General features: G+C 38.3%; 1 protein-coding gene across 1 annotated transcript in view; it reads left to right on the forward strand.

The window, feature by feature from the left end:
- The window catches only part of LOC111161359 (antagonist of mitotic exit network 1 homolog), a 70786-nt gene that overhangs the window by 22993 nt on the left and 26320 nt on the right, over positions 1–21473 (forward strand). Inside the window, exons 2-4 of the mRNA XM_022524961.1 lie at positions 12455–12587; positions 16154–16298; positions 18400–18617. Of these exons, the coding sequence (XP_022380669.1) occupies positions 12455–12587; positions 16154–16298; positions 18400–18617 (496 nt within the window). The remainder of the gene's footprint in view (positions 1–12454; positions 12588–16153; positions 16299–18399; positions 18618–21473) is intronic.

Below are 21473 nucleotides of genomic sequence, written 5' to 3' on the forward strand. Positions count from 1 at the left end.
AGCAAGTTGGTAGTTGCCAACTGGGTAGATACCCAGTGGAAAGAGGAATGGGGACTGACTCCTTAATAGGTACACATTTTCTTTTGAGCTAGTACAAATATTTTACAACTAGATAGAGGTGGTATTTGCACAACATTGTGAATGCCACTGAATTGTACACTTTAATTAAGTTCATGAATTTAACCTTGATTTCAAAAAAGAAAAAGGAGGTATGATGACAGTGTCTCATCATATAGATTATATCAGTAAGAGATAGCAATTGTATATGAAAAAGAACCTAATGGACATCCTTGAATTGAAAAAGTACAGTAATTGAAATGGAAGAACTAAAAAATGTTATGCTAAGTAAAAGAAGCCAGTAACAAAAGACCACATATAATTTCATTTATGTGAATGTGCACGACAGGCTAATCTAGAGAGACAAAGTAGCTTGGTGGGAGATGGGAGAGATTGGCAGTTGACTGCTAATGGGTACAAGATTTATTTTTAGAGTAATGAAAATGTTCTGGAATTAGATAGTGATGATGAATGCACAACTCTACCGATATACCAAAAAACACTGATGTTATGTCAATTATATCATAATAAAGCCATTACCAAAAAATTAGGAGCTTTTTTCATTAAGCTTCTAACTTTTAGAAAATGATATAAATGTTGATAATGGAGTATCTGATTTCAGTATCATAACAGTAGAGGAGAATGAGAGCTAGGAGTGTATAAACTTATTAACCTTTATTATGCCATGTAGTCCGTTCAGTATGAATTACTTAAAATGTATAAACATCTAAATGAAAGATAGTTTTGGAAAATGAGAGTGACAGCCATAGAGATGTGCCACTCGGATCACTCCTCAGGGAAGGACTTGCTGCCCACCTGTGGAAAGAATGGTCAACAGATAGCTTGCATTACTCAGCTCCTTCAGAGTCTACCCCTGCTGCAGAACCACCTACCCCCACCCGACAGAGAACAACCCACATCCACTGACAGGGATATAAAAATTCCCAGCCAAAAGTGGAATTCCTGTTGAAAAACTGGTCTTTCATGCCTTTATTATGCACAGGTGTATGACTTGAATTTTCACCGTGAATACGTTGCAGAATCCTTAAGATGAATAAATAACATTAACTCTGCTTTGGAACTTGTAAATACTCATGGGATCTGCTACAGGCTGAATGTTCCTGTAAGCCCTAAATTCACATGTTAACATCCTAACCCTCAAAGGTCATGGTATTAGTAGGTGGGGGCTTTTGGAGGTGTTTAAATCATGAGGGTAGTGCCCTCATGATTGGGATTAGTGCCCTTTTTAAAATTTCCAGAGAAATCTCTGGCCCCTTCTACTATGTGAGGAAACATAGAGAGGGCACTAAATATGAACCAGGAAGAGGGCCCTTATTCAACCATGCTAGCACTCTGATCTCAGACTTATAGCATCCAGAACTGTGAGGATTAAATTTCTCTTGTTTATGAGCTTGCCAGTCTATGATATTTTGTTATTGAAGCCCAACCAAATACAGGATCCTTTAGCAGAGAAAACCTAGACCTTAGCTATGGGGATGCATCACAAAAAGAACATAGGACTCTTATGAAAAACTACTTGTGTAAAAGAATTTTCATTAAAAACTTAAAAAGTCAGGGGAGTGTGCCTAGGTGGCTCAGTTGGTTAAGGGACCTACACTTGATTTTGGCTCAGGTCATGACCTCAGATTTGTGAGGTTGAGCCTTGCCTGGAGCCCTGTGTCCAGCCCCACCTCGGGCTCCAGGCTTATCCGGGAGTCTGCTGGAGATTAAAGAATTAAAAACAAAACAAAACAAACAAACAAACAAAAAAACTTACCAAAAAGTGGCATGAAAGAGACTCAGCAGAAAATAGAGGAGAATTGACTGCAAATAATAGGACAGTTTGAAAGGTATTTTAAAACAAATGTATTGGATATATTAAAAAACAAAGAAACAGTTATCCTTAAGAGAATACAGGTAATAGATTTTTTAAAAGATTTTACTTATTTGAGAGAGAGAGAGAGCACAAGCAGGGAGGAGAGGCAGAGGAATAGGGATAAACAGCTTCCCCACTGAGCAGTGAGCCTGATGTGGGGCTTGAGGCCCAGACCCTGTGATCACAACCTGAGCTGAAGGTAGATGCTTAACCGACTGAGCCACCCAGGTGCCCCAGAATTTTTTTTTTTTTTTTAAGTAGAAGCCCACAAAAGAAAAATATAGTCATTGAAATAACAATCTAAATTCCTTTACATGTTTCATAGTGGATGATAGATTGGATTACATCCTGTATAAAATGAGACTTACTGGTCCTCCCCACCCTTCCATACTTATACACAGTTAGCTGAGTCTGGGACTTTGGGGGTGTTATCAAGGTCATTACTACAGATTGGCCTTATCCTGCTATTTGGAATACTATTGATAGTAGCCTTAATTAAATGCTTTAAGAGACAGATTGATCAAATTTGGTTTCTGCCTTTGTTTATCAAATTAATTAGAGTAGCTGACAGAGTGGCATACTTTTATAAATATTTGAGTTCAGCCAAGAACATGTTGGAAGAGGCAATCTGCCATGAACCTTATGGGTATGCCAAGAATGTAGGGCCTTGACTTCTCTTTACTTACGGCATTTCTCGAGGTTGTTTGTGCAGCAAATACTGTCTCCTTCCAAAAAAGAACAAACTTGCTTCAGTTTACCATAAAAATTGTGAATCACCCAAGCTCAGTGTTTTGTTCTGCAATACAACCCACCATGTGACCAAGCATTCATCCGGACCCTCCCTTACACTGTAGGACTTACAGGGTATGGGGAACCAGCATAAATGTAAAGCTCTGGCTACTGCCTTGTCACAAGTAATAAAGCCCTTTTTCTTTGACCCAGGAATCTCTGGGTCTTCTGCCAGCATTCATAAATTGGTAATAGGCTCACTTGTAAGCTTGTAAGTGGGGTAAACTCTCAGATTCTGCATAGTTCTTTACAACTGCAACAATTCCAGGTAGTTTTTTTTTTTTTTAAGATTTTATTTAATTATTTGACGAGAGAGATCACAAGTAGGCAGAGAGGCAGGCGGGGGTGGGGTGGGGGAAGCAGGCTCCCCGTTGAGCAGAGAGCCCAATGTGGGGCTTGATCCCAGGACCCTGAGATCATGACCTGAGCCGAAGGCAGAGATTTAACCCAGTGAGCCACCCAGGTGCCCCCAATTCCAGGTAGTTTTTAAGTCAGAAAGCAAAAGGTAGAGGCACCTGGCTGGCTTAGTCAGTAGAACATACAACTCTTGGTCTCAGGGTTGTGAGTTGAGCCTTACAGTAGACACAGAGAATACTTAATTTAAAAAAAAGTTTTTATTTTTATTTTTATTTTTTTATAAACATATAATGTATTTTTATCCCCAGGGGTACAGGTCTGTGAATCACCAGGTTTATACACTTCACAGCATTCACCATAGCACATACCCTCCACAATGTCCATAACCCCACCCCCCTCTCCCGACCCCCCTCCCCCCAGCAACCCTCAGTTTGTTTTGTGAGATTAAGAGTCACTTATGGTTTGTCTCCCTCCCAATCACATCTTGTTTCATTTATTCTTCTCCTACCCCCCTAACTCCCCACGTTGCATCTCCACTTCCTCATATCAGGGAGATCATATGATCGTTGCCTTTCTCCGATTGACTTATTTCACTAAGCATGATACCCTCTAGTTCCATCCACGTCGTCGCAAATGGCAAGATTTCATTTCTTTTGATGGCTGCATAGTATTCCATTGTGTATATATACCACATCTTCTTTATCCATTCGTCTGTTGATGGACATCTAGGTTCTTTCCATACTTTGGCTATTGTAGACATTGCTGCTATAAACATTCGGGTGCACGTGCCCCTTCGGATCACTACGTTTGTATCTTTAGGGTAAATACCCAGTAGTGCAATTGCTGGGTCGTAGGGTAGTTCTATTTTCAACATTTTGAGGAACCTCCATGCTGTTTTCCAGAGTGGTTGCACCAGCTTGCATTCCCACCAACAGTGTAGGAGGGTTCCCCTTTCTCTGCATCCTCTCCAGCATCTGTCATTTCCTGAGTTGTTAATTTTAGCCATTCTGACTGGTGTGAGGTGATATCTCATTGTGGTTTTGATTTGTATTTCCCTGATGCTGAGTGATGTGGAGCACTTTTTCATGTGTCTGTTGGCCATCTGGATGTCTTCTTTGCCAAAATGTCTGTTCATGTCTTCTGCCCATTTCTTTTTTTTTTTTTTTTAAGATTTTTTTTTTTTTTTTTGAAAAAAAGAGATCACAAGCAGGCAGAGAGGCAGGCAGAGAGAGAGAGGGAAGCAGGCTCCCCGCTAGGCAGAGAGCCCCATGCGGGGCTCGGCTCGATCCCAGGACCCTGGGATCATGACCTGAGCCGAAGGCAGAGGCTTTAACCCACTGAGCCACCCAGGCGCCCCAAACTTCTGCCCATTTCTTGATTGGATTATTTGTTCTTTGGGTGTTGAGTTTGCTAAGTTCTTTATAGATTTTGGACACTAGCCCTTTATCTGATATGTCGTTTGCAAATATCTTCTCCCATTCTGTCAGTTGTCTTTTGGTTTTGTTAACTGTTTCCTTTGCTGTGCAAAAGCTTTTGATCTTGATGAAATCCCAATAGTTCATTTTTGCCCTTGCTTCCCTTGCCTTTGGCGATGTTCCTAGGAAGATGTTGCTGCGGCTGAGGTCGAAGAGGTTGCTGCCTGTGTTCTCCTCAAGGATTTTGATGGATTCCTTTCTCACATTGAGGTCCTTCATCCATTTTGAGTCTATTTTCGTGTGTGGTGTAAGGAAATGATCCAATTTCATTTTTCTGCATGTGGCTGTCCAATTTTCCCAACACCATTTATTGAAGAGGCTGTCTTTTTTCCATTGGACATTCTTTCCTGCTTTGTCGAAGATGAGTTGACCATAGAGTTGAGGGTCTATTTCTGGGCTCTCTATTCTGTTCCATTGATCTATGTGTCTGTTTTTGTGCCAGTACCATGCTGTCTTGATGATGACAGCTTTGTAATAGAGCTTGAAGTCCGGAATTGTGATGCCACCAACTTTGGCTTTCTTTTTCAATATTGCTTTGGCTATTCGAGGTCTTTTCTGGTTCCATATAAATTTTAGGATTATTTGTTCCATTTCTTTGAAAAAAATGGATGGTACTTTGATAGGAATTGCATTAAATGTGTAGATTGCTTTAGGTAGCATAGACATTTTCACAATATTTATTCTTCCAATCCAGGAGCATGGAACATTTTTCCATTTCTTTGTGTCTTCCTCAGTTTCTTTCATGAGTACTTTATAGTTTTCTGTGTATAGATTCTTAGTCTCTTTGGTTAGGTTTATTCCTAGGTATCTTATATTTTTGGGTGCAATTGTAAATGGGATGGACTCCTTAATTTCTCTTTCTTCTGTCTTGTTGTTGGTGTAGAGAAATGCAACTGATTTCTGTGCATTGATTTTATATCGTGACACTTTACTGAATTCCTGTACAAGTTCTAGCAGTTTTGGAGTGGAGTCTTTTGGGTTTTCCACATATAGTATCATATCATCTGCAAAGAGTGATAGTTTGACTTCTTCTTTGCCGATTTGGATGCCTTTAATTTCCTTTTGTTGTCTGATTGCTGAGGCTAGGACTTCTAGTACTATGTTGAATAGCAGTGGTAATAATGGACATCCCTGCCATGTTCCTGACCTTAGCAGAAAAGCTTTCAGTTTTTCTCCATTGAGAATGATATTTGCGGTGGGTTTTTCATAGATGGCTTTGATTATATTGAGGTATGTGCCCTCTATCCCTACACTTTGAAGAGTTTTGATCAGGAAGGGATGCTGTACTTTGTCAAATGCTTTTTCAGCATCTATGGAGAGTATCATATGGTTCTTGTTCTTTCTTTTATTAATGTGTTGTATCACATTGATTGATTTGAGGATGTTGAACCAACCTTGCAGCCCTGGAATAAATCCCACTTGGTCGTGGTGAATAATCCTTTTAATGTACTGTTGAATCCTATTGGCTAGTATTTTGGTGAGAATTTTTGCATCTGTGTTCATCAAGGATATTGGTCTGTAGTTCTCTTTTTTGATGGGATCCTTGTCTGGTTTTGGGATCAAGGTGATGCTGGCCTCATAAAATGAGTTTGGAAGTTTTCCTTCCATTTCTATTTTTTGGAACAGTTTCAGGAGAATAGGAATTAATTCTTCTTTAAATGTTTGGTAGAATTCCTTGGGAAGCCATCTGGCCCTGGGCTTTTGTTTGTTTGGAGACTTTTGATGTCTGTTTCAATCTCCTTACTGGTTATGGGTCTGTTCAGGTTTTCTATTTCTTTCTGGTTCAGTTGTGGTAGTTTATATGTCTCTAGGAATGCATCCATTTCTTCCAGATTGTCAAATTTGTTGGCGTAGAGTTGCTCATAGTATGTTCTTATAGTTGTCTGTATTTCTTTGGTGTTAGTTGTGATCTCTCCTCTCTCATTCATGATTTTATTTATTTGGATCCTTTCTCTTTTTTTCTTTTTGATAAGTCTGGCCAGGGGTTTATCAATCTTATTAATTCTTTCAAAGAACCAGCTCCTAGTTTCATTGATTTGTTCTATTGTTTTTTTGGTTTCTATTTCATTGATTTCTGCTCTGATCTTTATGATTTCTCTTCTCCTGCTGGGTTTAGGGTTTCTGTCTTGTTCTTTCTCCAGCTCCTTTAGGTGTAGGGTTAGGTTGTGTATTTGAGACCTTTCTTGTTTCTTGAGAAAGGCTTGTACCACTATATATTTTCCTCTCAGGACTGCCTTTGTTGTGTCCCACAGATTTTGAACTGTTGTGTTTTCATTATCATTTGTTTCCATGAATTTTTTCAACTCTTCTTTAATTTCCTGGTTGACCCATTCATTCTTTAGAAGGATGCTGTTTAGTCTCCATGTATTTGTGTTCTTTCCAAATTTCCTCTTGTGATTAAGTTCTAGCTTCAGAGCCATTGTGGTCTGAAAATATGCAGGGAATAATCCCAATCTTTTGATACTGGTTGAGACCTGATTTATGACCCAGGATGTGATCTGTTCTGGAGAATGTTTCATGTGCACTAGAGAATGATGTGTATTCTGTTGCTTTGGGATGGAATGTTCTGAATATATCTGTGATGTCCATCTGGTCCAGTGTGTCATTTAAGGCCTTGATTTCCTTGTTGATCTTTTGCTTGGATGATCTGTCCATTTCAGTGAGGGGAGTGTTAAAGTCCCCTACTCTTATTTTATTATTGTCGATGTGTTTCTTTGATTTTGTTATTAATTGGTTTATATAGATGGCTGTTCCCACGTTAGGGGCATAGATATTTAAAATTGTTAGATCTTCTTGTTGGACAGACCCTTTGAGTATGATATAGTATCCTTCCTCATCTCTTATTATAGTCTTTGGCTTAAGATCTAATTGATCTAAGGATTGCCACTCCTGCTTTCTTCTGACATCCATTAGCATGGTAATTGTTTTCCACCCCCTCACTTTAAATCTGGAGGTGTCTTCAGGTCTAAAATGAGTATCTTGTAGGCAGCATATTGATGGGCTTTGTTTTTTTATCCATTCTGATACTCTGTGTGTTTTGATTGGGGCATTTAGCCCATTAACCTTCAGGGTAACTATTGAGAGATATGAATTTAGTGCCATTGTTTTGCCTGTAAGGTGACTGTTACTCTGTATTGTCTCTGTTCCTTTCTGATCTACTGCTTTTAGGCTCTCTCTTTGCTTAGAGGACCCCTTTCAATATTTACTGTAGAGCTGGTTTGCTGTTTGCAAATTCTTTCAGTTTTTGTTTGTCCCGGAAGCTTTTTATCTCTCCTTCTATTTCCAGTGATAGCCTAGCTGGATATAGTATTCTTGGCTGCTAAAAAAAAATGTTTTTTAAGTGAAAGTTAAAACAATATATATAGTGAAAATTTTTTTGAAGATTTTGTATATTTATTGACAGAGACACAGTGAGAGAGGGAACACAAGCAAGGGGAGTAAGAGAAGGAGAAGCAGGTTTTCCGCTGAGCAGGGAGACCAATGCAGGGCTCAATCTCAGGACCCTAGGATCATGACCCGAGCTGAAGGCAGACGTCCAATGACTGAGTCACCCAGGCTCCCCACTTAGTGATTCTTTTCCTAGATGAAAGCATATCAGAATATCTTCATGAACTTAGGGCAGTGAAAGAGTTCATAAAGAGAACCCAAAAGGGGGCGCCTGGGTGGCTCAGTGGGTTAAGCCTCTGCCTTCGGCTCAGGTCATGATCCCAGGGTCCTGAGATCAAGCCCCACATCGGGCTTTCTGCTCTGCAGGGAGCCTGCTTCCTCCTCTCTCTCTCTCTGCCTGCCTCTCTGCCTACTTGTGATCTCTGTCTGTCAAATAAATAAATAAAATCTTTAAAAAAAAAAGAGAGAACCCAAAAGAAACTTGCCATAAAGGAAATATTAATATATTGGACTGCATTAGGTTATACTCCTCTTCAACATAAGACATGATTAAGAGAATGAAAAGGCAATCCACAGAATGGGAGAATATATTTGTAACATATATAACCAACAGAAAGCTCATACCCAGAATATAAGAGGAACTCCTGCATATCAGTAAGTAAAACACAGACCCAAAAGAAAACTAAGCTGGATACTTGAACAGATACTCCTCAAGAGACCATCCAAATGAACAATAAGGAAATGAAAACATGCTCAAATTAATTAATAATAAGGCACTGAAACTTAAAGTCACATTACATTGCTACCTTTATAAATTGGCTAAAATTAAAAAGACTGACAATGCCAGGTGTTGGCAAGGATATGGGTTCCAGGAATCAGTACAGTCACTTCAGAAAACTATTTTGCATTTAGCTAAATATATGCATACCTTATCAGCAAGTAGTTCTATGCCTAGATATATACTTGATCAAAAAACAGGCACACATGCAACAAAAGACCTGTCCAAGAGTACTCATATGACTATTATTCATAATAGTAAATTATGAACCATCTAACTGTTCATCAACAGTAGAAAAGATAAATTGTAGTGTTCAAACAATGGAATAGTATGCAGCATTGAAAATTGACATGAATAAACGGAAAATTAAAATGAACAAATCATAGCTATCTTTAATAATGCAAATGAGTCTTATATTTTTTATTATTATTTTTAAAATTTTTTATTTGACAGACAGAGATCACAAGTAGGCAGAGAGGCAGGCAGAGAGAGAGGGGGAAGCAGGTGCCCCACTGAGCAGAGAGCCCAATGCAGGGCTCAATTCGAGGACCCTGGGATCATGACCTGAGCTGAAGGCAGAGGCTTAAACCACTGAGCCACCCAAGTGCTGCAAGTCTTGTAAACATGTCAGCAAAAGAGGGGCACCTGAGTGGCTCAGTTGTTTAAGCATCTGCCTTCAGGTCAGGTCATGATCCCAGGGTTTGGGGATTGAGCCCAGCATGAGGCTCCCTGCTCAGTGGGGTGTCTGCTTCTTGCTCTCCCTCTGCCTTCTCATGCTCTCTCTCTCAAATGAATAAATAAAACCTTATTAAAAATTTAGCAAAAGAAGCCAAAGAAATATAGAACAACTTTAAAACTGGACTGAATACAATCTGATGTGAAAAATAATATGGATAGAGATATTACTTAATGATAAAAGGAATATTGCCCAAGAAATTATAATGATCATGAATTTGCAACTAGTACCCAAGTCTTATGAAAAGGAAAATTGTCACTTACGAGGACAATTGACAATTTCAGCCATGGTAGGAAACTTAATACACTACATTTTGCAAATACAGAAAACAGTAGTCTCATTTATGCATATATATACTTTAGGAGTAAAAATAAAATCATGGACACAAGCTGTTTTTAAAAACTTCATGCTAGTGGTTGCCTCTGCAAAAGGAGATAAAGAGGAAACGTATGTAGGTGTGCAAAGGAAGCTTTATTTTTTCTGAAATGTTTTATGTCATCACTTTTCATCCTTTTGGCTAAAATCAAGTGTGAAATGTTTTATGTCTTAAGAAAGATATCTGACACAATATGATAAATAATAAATTTTAAAATTCTAGATTTATGGTACAGGGATATTATATCATCCTATTTTATTTTTATGTATTTTTGAAATTTTCATTATAAAACAGTAATGTACAAAATGCAAAAACTCAAGTAAATGAAAGTAAAACTTGATTTCAAAATATAGGTATTGTAAATTAAGATTTCTACAAATTTAGGGGCACCTGGGTGGGTCAGTCAGTTAAGTGTCTGACTCTTGGTTTCAGCTCAGGTCATGATCTCAGGGTTGTGAGACTGAGCCCTCTGTCAGGCTCTATGCTCAGTGCAGAGTCTGATGGAGATTCTCTCCCTCTTCCTCCCCCTCTGCTCCTCCCCTCTGCTCATGTTCTCTCTCTCTCTCCCTAAAGTAAATTAATAAAATCTTTAAAAAAAAAGAATTCTGCTAATTTAGAAAAAAAATAACTGAAGAATTAGATAATGCTATCAAACAACCATATATATTCACATATTTGTGTGCATATACATATACTTATATGGAGAGATATTTCTAGACATACATAATATACTAGAACATTACATCTCTCTGAGAATATATATTCTCTGAATACTTATGGAACAAATACAAATTCAGTCATATATTTAGTCACAAAAACAACTCGTTCAAGTCAAAAATAGCAAAATAGGCAAAGGATATGAATAGACAGTTTAAAGAAAAGCATATCTAAAGAGCCAACAAGTTCATAAAAAGATGTCAAATTTACTAGTAATTAGAGGAATGCAAATTAAAGTAATAAAAGATACCACTTTTCACACATGAGATCTTCCAATATTTAAGAGTATGTAGATGTAGGGGCACCTAGGTGGCTCAGTGGGTTGGGAATCTGCCTTCAGCTTGGGTCATGATCCCAGGGTCCTGAGATCGAGCCCCATGTTGGCCTCCCTGCTCTTTGGGGAGCCTGCTTCTCCCTCTCCCCTATGCTTGTGCTTTCTCTCTCTCAAATAAATAAATAAAATATTTAAAAAAAAGAGTATGTAGATCTTAAAAACACTGGTGAGTGAAAACTAAACAAATCTATGACAAATGCCAGATATATAAATTAGAAATACATACAACAAGCATGTTAAAAGGACACATACAACAAAAGGGTACACACTAGAAATTAGAATGGATTCCTGGAGTGGTGGGAGGTGGGACTGGGAAATGAAGACAATGGAAATAAATGGAAAAATAAATAAAATGAACCTGTTGCTTGACAGATAGAGGAATACAATACTCTAGTACTGCTGATAGAATTATGAAGTGTCACTGACTTTCTAGAAAACAATTTGACAACATATGTTAACATGTCCTAGAAACAGTGGAATGTTCATAAATAGAATAACTAAATAAATCCTCCATGCTGTGAAATATTATATAGCCATTAAGGGAGCACTAAAACTATACTTGGTACCTTGAAGAATTCTGTAAGACATTATTGAATGGAAGAGGGTATAGAAAAGTGAGTATACAGTGAGGCCATTTTAGGTAACAGTGATCCCCCCCATCTCTTTAAATGTGCTTGTGTTGTGTGTGTGTGCACACACGCATATGTATGAAAGCACAAAAAAATAATATACACTAGATATTAGTGGGAGGAATAATCTAATGGAATGGGGAAGGATAGGAGAGGGAAATTAATGAATGTCAAATTATATCATTGGAGGTATTTGTAGTAAGAGATTTAAGGAAAATTTATCTTTGTTTGTTTAAAGTATGATTTTCTCAGATAGTTGGAATTTCAGGCTACATAGGGGATGTGTGGGTCAGATGGGCCTTGATTATTGCCTGCTCTGATAACTCTTCTTTATACACACACAATCCTGGCACTAAGTTTGTTATCTCTATGATGTGTACTATTTGTGTAATCTTTGCAGTTGTAGTTCTTTCATCATTTCATTATACACATAATTTTTAAGAAAAATAGTGAAAACTTTGCTAGATAGATAAAAGTTGTCAATCAGTAGGCCCTTGTTCAATATTTATTTGGAATACACAACTGATCTTGGTTACTAATACTTAATTGGTTACTAATTACATATTGGTTGGTTACTAATCTGTCTAACTAGTCTAGGTAGTAACTGTGTCTTAGGAATTATACTGACCAAGGAAAAACTTTTTTTGTCATTTTTTTGAAGTTTTACTTTAATTTTTTAAATTAAATTAAATTAAATTTTGTGATTTTTTGTCATTTAGAATGCATTTTAGTAAATGAGGTATGCTGAGAAAAAAATGTAAAGGAAGAACCTCAAAGCCTAACAGAGCTCATGCTAGACTTTCGAATCTTAGCAAGCTTTAGTTGCAAATACTGATACAAATATACACCCAGTTTATGAAAGGTCTGAGTGCAAGTGAAGAGCATAAATATTTGGAATTGGTACCAATACCATGTAATTTACTGTACTGTATTTGTATTTCAGATGCCTGTGGTGCTTCATGAAGAACATTTCCAGATATATCACAGACATTAAGCCTCTGCCTCCCAACATAAAAGATAGACTGATTAAAATAATGAGTACCCAGGGGCAGATAACAGATTCAAATATAAGTGAGGTAAGATTATGTAAAATTGTGGGGCACCTGGGTGGCTCAGTGGATTAAAGCTTCTGCCTTCAGCTGGTGTCATGATCCTGGGATCCTGGGATTGAGCCCCGAATTGGGTTCTCTGCTCAGCGGGGAGCCTGATTCCCTCTCTCTCTCTGCCTGTCTCTCTGCCTACTTGTGATCTCTATCTGTCAAATAAATAAAAATAAAATCTTCTAAAAATTTTTTTAAAAAAGAGTATGTAAAATTCCAAAGCAAACATATTACATATTACTGTTTAGATGTGGTTTCAGATTTTTGGAGCAATGGCATACAGTAGGCTCAGTAATAATTTTAAAATATAACAAAACATTGGGGTTCTTTTTTTTCCCTCCAGATAGCCAACTAAGCTTGGCTAATTGGCTATTCTATAAGGCAGTAAGTATAGTAAGGCCTTCTAACCTGAACTGAAATCCTAGCTTTGCCACTCTTTCCAACATTGAGCCTCAGTTCTCTTAACTGTAAAATGGGTTTGCAGCCATCATCACTGTCTGCCAAGACTCTAGTCTACACTAGGCTTGTCTACTACAGAAACTCTGATTCTAACCAGTTGCTGACTTTACTACACATTCTGCCCAAAGTCTATGATCAAAAGGAATCTGATGATAGCACTCCAGCACATGACTGTCCCTGTAACATTGTAATTGCAGTTAGATGTGCCATTAGTGTTTCTTTTAACATTAACCCGAGGTATCTGTAATGCTTTGTTTTCTTCATTTAGCTTGCACTGGAACATAGACATTTTAGTGTTGTTGTCTGCTTAGCTTTATTGAGGTAGAATAATATCCCCAGGTTCTTACTGTTAATGGTTCTGTGGATGTATCTAGTTTGTGTGTGATCCACAGAATAATCCTTATGACACTACAGAAAACTGGTGGTTTTCTTCACTTCCCCACCATCCGCATTTTGTTCTCACCCATTAACCTATATTGCAGTAGCTTAGATTTTTGTTTTATGGCAATCCTTAATATTCATTTAAACCTAATTTTACCTGAAAAACAAAACAAAACAAAACAAAACAAACCAGCCCTAATTTTACCTGAATAGAAAAGGGCTAAGGAATGAATGACATAGAAAAAAACAAATATGATTTATTTGGTGCTCTCCCTTATTCTCCATCCTTACAAGTCCTACTTATGAAATTATTCAAAAAGCCAGATCTAACATCCATTACAAAGTTACATGCATCATTGGATGGCTCTCTTTGAAATATTTCCTAAATCTTTTTATAGTTGGCTGGAGGAGACCTTTCTAAACATGACACCAGAGTTAGAAACTAAGAAGAAAAAAATTGATGGATTTGACTACCTAACAATATGAACTTCCTTATATCTAGAAGAAAAAAAAGAAGCAAAATCAAATAACAAAGTAGGAAAAATATTTGCAATACACATATAATTCTACAGATTTGTTATCTTGACAATTTAAAGAATCCCTATAAACCAATAAGAAAAATCAAAACAAATACTAAAACAAAAGAATTAGGAAATACTCGAAAATATATAAATCCCTATTAACATATAAAAGGAAATTTAAACTAATTAGTAATAAAAATCACAATTTCTTTCAGTTTGGCAGACTTAAAAAAATAGAAATACCCAGTGTGGACAGTGGTGTGGTCAATAGTTACTTTTATCTCCTGTTGGTTGAAGTGTAAATTGATTAAAGAAAAAACAAAACAAAAATCTTTTAGGAGGACAGCTTGCCATTAACTATCAAAAGTCCTAAAAAGGTGCTTACTATTGACTCAACAATTTTAGTCCTAGTATTTTTTTTGAGTTTTATTGAGATATAACTGACATGTAACATTGTATAAGTTTAAAGCAAACAATATAACATGATGATTTGATGCATTTATACATTGCAAAATGATTATCACAGTAGGATTATTTAACATCTCCATCACTTCATATAATTATAATTTACTTCTGACATTAATTCCAAAAAAATATGGAAAGCACACAAGTATGCTTATCATAATATTTATAATAATAGTTGACAGTTATATATAGTATATATTACAAGCAAGGCACCTTTACTTCTCACAAAATATAATCCACATTTTAATAATGAGGACATTGAGGGCCACACACACACATACAAAAACCAGAGCTTGATCACACTCATAGGGTTCAAACTCAGGTAGACTGCCTCCAGAAGACATGTTCTTAATCACTATACTGTATTGCTTTCTAAATCAGCCTAAATGTTCAGCCGAAGCATTTGTCAGTGTAGAATGCATGTAATATGTTATGGTGTGTGCATAGAATGGAACAGAACACAACACAACCACAATAAATCATTTTTGTAAAAAGTGTTCATCTTATAAGTATATATAATCTGATCCCATTTTTCTTCAGTTTTTTTTTTTTAACTCAAAAAAAAATCAGAACTAATACTATGTTTTTCTCTGTGTATTGGTATTATGGTTCATTTTAGTTATAGTGGATAAAAGCATGGCCTTTAGAATTAGAAAGAGCTGGTTTTTCAATCCTAGCTCTGCTTTTTTTTGACTATGTACTTTGTTTTTACTACTTAAGCTCCAGGTGCCTCAATTCCCAGATTTATAAAAAGTCTTTCAGGGAGTCTGTCTGTCTTTGAGAGAGAATATTAAATGACATAATGTACATAGCACACTTTTTGTATCCTTCCTGGTAAGTGCTCAATAAATAGAAATAGTTATTTTACCATTTTTATAACTTTTCAATATTGTCTGATTCTTTCACATTAGTACTTTTATTACTTTTATTCAGAAAAGTAAAGGTATTTCTACTATGGAAAAAAGTAAAAAGCAGCCTGCTTAAGATTCTCTCTTCTCCCTGTGCCCCTTCCCATCCCCTCATTCTAAAGGAGGGAAGGAAGGAACATAGGAGAGGAGGGAGGAAAGGAGAGAGAGAGGGAGGAAAGGAGAGAGAGAGGGAGGAAGGAAGGAAGGAAGGAAGGGAGGGAGGGATAGAGGGAGGGAAGGAGCGAGGAAGGAAGGAAGGAAGGAAAAGCCAAGAAAGAGAGCTCAGAACACTTTGAAATCAATTTGCTGTTTTTTGCCCTTAAGTAAACAATCAGTAATACTAGATTTGTTTGTACTTACTCCCATTAAGAATGAAGAACATAAATGTTATAGAAAAGTGATACTCACATCCTATAACCATTCAGTATATAGAGACTAAATACTCATACCTGCTGAGCAGAGGCACATAGCTAGGATCTCTAATAACAGTCAGAACTACTGGAAAAAGATAAGCACATGCCACCACCACCTCTCAGATCTGGTGGGTCCTTACTCTGTACCAGCTATCTCATCAAAGCCATGTGTCCCAGTAAAGACTTTGGCAGCACTAGAAACTGTACCTCCAATTGAAAGTGGGCGTATTTTTTCCTGCTTTATGTATGTGTCTGCACTCAGATTAGGTTTTTGTATTTTTTGCTATATTTTCCATCCACCATTTGTCTGTCATGACCACCAAAACACTAAATATGGAACAAACTTTTATATTTATAGGAAAAATTAATTTTTTGCAATCATGTGTTTTTTACAGATTTTACACCCTGAAGTCCAAACTCTAGATCTGCGAAGCTGTGATATTTCAGATACTGCTCTCCTGCACCTGTGTAACTGCAGAAAACTAAAGAAATTAAATTTAAGTTCCTCAAAAGAAAACAGGATTTCCATAACTTCAAAAGGTATGTTTATTAACACTGAATAAATTGATAGATTACTATTCACCATCTAGTATAATTTTGGAACAACAAAGGGGTAGTGAATATGTCAAAAGTGAGTATGAAGATGTTAAAGAAGCAGAAATAGAAATATTCAACAGAATAGAATAGAATATTTCTATTCAATAGAAATATTCAAGCTAAGATAAAGAATCCAAATTAGAATTCCAACTTACAACCATTGCTGGAATTTAAATGATACACTAAGTCACTACTTATATTTTAAACATATTTGAAGTAGGGGGTGCCTGGGTGGTACAGTCAGTTAAGCATCCAACTCTTGGTTTTGGCTCAGGATCATGATCTCAGGATCATGGGATGGAGCCTGGCATGGCATTCAGCTCCAGGCTCAGTGAACCCTCTGCTTAGGGTTTCTCTCTCCCGGTCCCTCTGCCCCTGCCCCTCCAACCCTCATGCTCTCTCTCACACTCTCTCTCAAATAAATAAGTAAATCTTTTTTAAAAAAAGAGAGAAAGAGAGAAACATATTTAAAGTAAACATGGATGGACATCTATGTAAGAGAGCTCAGAACACTTTGAAATTGATTTTCTATTGACCAGTTCATACTCTGTTAAGGCTTTCTTGATGTAAAATTACCACAGAAAGTTAAATCACTATCAGATTAAATTTTCTAGGCACTCTCCTATCAGTCTGTACAATGATAGTTTGTTTTTTGTTTTTATGGGTTGGGTTTTTTTAAGATGGCACTACCATCTGTCATCATACAACACTATTACAACACCATTGACTATATTCCCTATGCTACTTTTTATCCCCTACAGTGCATAGTTTTTTTATAGCTAGTCAAATCACATTTTTCAGTGTCATTATTACATGAATTAGAGGATTTTTACCCTTTAAAAAAAAATCAATAAAGGATTTTAACCTTTTCCTTCAATATCAGAAAGAGGGACATGGGCACCTGGGTGGCTGAGTCAGTTAAGCATCTGTGTTGGCCTAGGTCATGATCCCATGATCTCAGGGTCTTGGGATTGAGTCCTGTGTTGGGCTCCCTTCTCCACAGGGAGTCTGCTTCTCCCTCTGCTCCTCCTCCCACTAGTTCTCTCAATCTCTCTCTCTCTCAAATAAATAAATAACCCTTTAAAAAAAGAGGAACTTATTTGACTAGCTAGGTTTCTGGGAAGTTTTGTGAGTAGTTGGCTGTATTTTGAGATCATCTTGGTTAGCCAGTTAGGCTATTCTTAATATTACAAAGAAGCCTAAGTTTTTAAATGTTTACACAAATAATGCCTCACAAAAAATACTCTTATTTTGGGACGCCTGGGTGGCTCAGTGGGTTGAGCCGCTGCCTTCGGCTCGGGTCATGGTCCCAGTGTCCTGGGATCGAGTCCCACATCGGGCTCCTTGCTCAGCAGGGAGCCTGCTTCTCCCTCTGCCTCTGCCTGCCACTCTATCTGCTTGTGCTCACTCTCGCTCTCTCTCTGTCTCTCTCTCTCTCTGACAAATAAATAAATAAAATCTTTAAAAAAAAATACTCTTATTTTTGTACATTATCATGTACCAGTCTCCAAGGTGTATTTACATCAGTTTTAATTGGATTTAAATGTAAAAGGGGAAGAGAGAATGGAGAGGCAGAAGTATGATCCCTAAGAATAAGCATGAAAACAATCACCTAAGACATTTGGGCAGTTTAACTTTTGATTTCCCTTTAGACTCCACAAGAAAATTAACTTTATTACTTTAAAACTTTTGTTTTAATAAAAAGGAGATTAATCTATTATTTAATGATCTAATTTGATTCTGAATGTCTTTTGGCTATTTCCTAAAGGCAAATTTAGTTGTCAACAATAAAGGCTTGCCACTCCCTGCAGATGTTCCCAATGATATACTACAGCCTATGTAGAGAATTCCCAAAATATTCCAAGAGAGTTTTAATGATGAAAGCATCACTGGAAAATAAGTATATCCTCAGAGATGGACTACTTCGCAAAAGGCTAACATACAGTTGGATATATCAATACCGGTGATTGCTAAAATGAAAATCAGTCGCATTTCTCATGTATATACATGTATAGCTCATTGATACATAATTGTTTTCCCTCAGGAATAAAAGCTGTGGCTTCCTCTTGTTCATACCTGCATGAGGCTTCTTTGAAAAGATGCTGCAATCTCACTGATGAAGGAGTCCTTGCTCTTGCACTCAACTGCCGGCTGCTAAAGATCATTGATTTAGGTGGCTGTTTAGGTATTACTGATGTGTCCTTACATGCATTAGGAGAAAACTGCCCATTTTTGCAGTGTGTTGATTTTTCAGCTACTCAGGTAAATGAAATAGAGACTTGAAATATTAAGACTGTATGTGTTTGCCCAGTGATTTTCCATGACTCATTAATTTTTTTTATTTTTATTGGAATTGTTGACAACCTCATGCTTCCATAGTTATACAACTTGGCACGTTCCTGTCAATTATTTTAAGCAAGAGTGAAAAAGATAAGGGTGGCTATAACGTAAGTTTGCTGAATGGTGTTAGGGTCCGTGATCAAAGGAGCGAAAGTGATACAAAGCGAAGGTCAAACAAAGCTTTATTTCGCACCAAGCATCGAGAATCAAACCAACCATTCGGGGCCTCCTCTTTCAGAGAGAGCGACGACTCCCAGCCTCACAGACTAACTTTTATAGAGCAAAGGCCATGTGATTGAGCCTGGCCACACACAGGTGGCCAATGAGATTGCAACACACAGAGAAAGCTGCACAGTTGTGCTAGGTCACACATGGGTGGCCAATTGAACTACAATTCACCCCATAGTAGCTATTTGAACTAGCCTATCACCTTGGTCAGAATTGGCGCCCAAAAGGTGCCCAAAAGGCAGGGCCCACACTCCTTGGTAGCTAGGGAGACAGTATGCGCGCTCCACTGATTGGATGTCTCCACCTGGCCTGACTCATCCCTGCATTTGGGCTCTGTTATCTCCTCCTGACCTGACCCACCCTGGTATTTGGGCTCTGTTATCAGGGACTGGTCAGCCATATTTTACGGGTTTCCCAGACTTGTTTTTAAGTAAGTTCCCCTGGGGGGGTTGGGGGACAGGGTCAGTTTAAGTTTTACTGCATAACAACAAAATCACTGTTTAACCAAGATGAAATCACTCTGGCTAAATAGGCCCTTGCATTCCCCCCTTTTCTTTGGAGATTAGTCAAATCCTTGACTTTTCAACCAGTTCTATGTTCTCTTTTTAATGGCTGCCACACTGTTTTTAGTGACTCCAGTGTGATTTACCCAGAAACAGCATTCCTTTCCTAGGGCTATGCAGAGCCCCCCTTTTCTAGAAATAGTATGTTAAGCCCTAATTATCCATATTTCCCACGTATACTTTAACAATAGGAGCAACAATGAACTCAATGAACTCATTGTTTTTGATTCTTAGCTTTAGTCCACGATCAGCAGGATCCATTGGCAGTGGCATCCATCTCTGGGGGGCATCCTCATCCTCGGCTCATTTTACGTAACCTGCGTGAACCCAGGCCCTGATGCCTTCTACTTTTATTGCCGTGGGGGTGGTCAGGATGACAGTAAACAGTCCCTTCCAGCGAGGCTCCAAGTTTCCCACTTTGTGGTGGCATATCCAAACCAAGTCCCTGGGTTGGTAAGGACGTGGTTCCACCTCTGTCTCCATCTCAGTGTGGGCAGTTCGGATCCCCGTGTGGGCTAGACAGACTGTAATGCCTGCCGTGACTGGAATACAGACTGATCAGTCATTTCTGCTCGGGCAACCTCTTATAGCCAAGGGCAGAGTGGGGGGGGGGGTCTCCCAAACATTATTTCAAATGGGGTCACCTTGTTTAAGTAGAGTGTACATCGTGCCCTGAGGAGGGCAAAAGGAAGGAGATCCACCTATCCACCGCCAGTCTCCAGAATTAGCTTTGTCAAGGTCCCTTTAAGAGTCCTGTTCATTCTCTCTACTTGCCTGGAGCTCTGGGGCCAGTAGGCACAATGTAGTTTCCAATTAGTGCCCATGGCCTTGGCCAGTGCCTGTGAGACTAAACTCACAAATGCAGGGCTATTGTCTGACCCGATCGCAAGAGGTAACCCAAACCTCTAGTAGCTTTTTGGCTACCACTCCTGCCATCTCATGTTTGGCAGAGAAAGCCTCTACCCAGCCTGCTGTCTGAATAGATGTTGGTTGGTGGTCTTACCCTTGGTCATCTGCAGTGCCTTGGTGAGTGCAATCAGCTCCGCTTTTTTTGCGCCGAGGTTCCATGTGGCAGGGCCACCATCCAGAGTTCCTGCTCAGGAGAAACCACCACAGCCCCTGCATACCTCTTTCCATCAACCATGTAGCTATTCCCGTTTATGAACAGAGTCATCTCTGCATCCAGGAGGGGAGTGTCTCAGATCTGGCCTTATTCCTGTGACCTGGGTTAGGACCTCCCCCAGTCGTGTAGATGGTCAGCCAGCTCCTCTGGCAGCAACGTGGCTGGATTTAGCACCGCCGGGGGCTGGAAAGTCACTTTCAGTTCATTGAGGAGGAGGGCCTGATACCCCGTCACTCGGGCGTTTGTCATCCACCGGTCTGGTGGAGTCCAGAGAAGGCCCTCCATAGTGTGAGTGGTGGTCAAGATGAGATTTTGACCCAAAGTCAATTTACTTTCATCCTTCACTAGGAGGGCGATGGCAGCAATTATGCGGAGGCAAGGGGGGAACCCAGCCACTACTGGATCTAGTTTCTTGCTAAGATAGGCTACTGGCCTTTGCCAAGGCCCCAGAGTCTGAGTCAAAACTCCTTTGGGAATACTGTTATGCTGAAAAAAAAAAAAAAAAGAAAGAAACAGACTTATAAATACAAAGAACAAGTGTGGTTGTAAGAAAGGAGGGGTAGGGGGATGGATAAAATAGGCAAAGGGGATTAAGAAGTATATATTTTAACTTTCAATTAAAAATAACTAAGTTATAGAGATGAAAAGTATATCACAAGGCATATAGTCAATAATATTGTAATAACATCATATGGTAACAGATGGTGAATACACTTACCATGGTGAGCACTGAGTAATGTATGGAGTTGTTGATTCACTATGTTCTATGCCTGAAACTAATATAACATTGTATATCAACTATACTTCAATAACAATTTTAAAGATCATGACCAAAAAAAAAAAAACAAAAAAAAAAAAAAAAAA

This window comes from Enhydra lutris, unplaced genomic scaffold, assembly GCF_002288905.1.
Source record: "Enhydra lutris kenyoni isolate GAN:26980312 unplaced genomic scaffold, ASM228890v2 scaffoldscaffold84, whole genome shotgun sequence".
In the NCBI taxonomy this organism is placed as follows: Eukaryota; Metazoa; Chordata; class Mammalia; order Carnivora; family Mustelidae; genus Enhydra; species Enhydra lutris.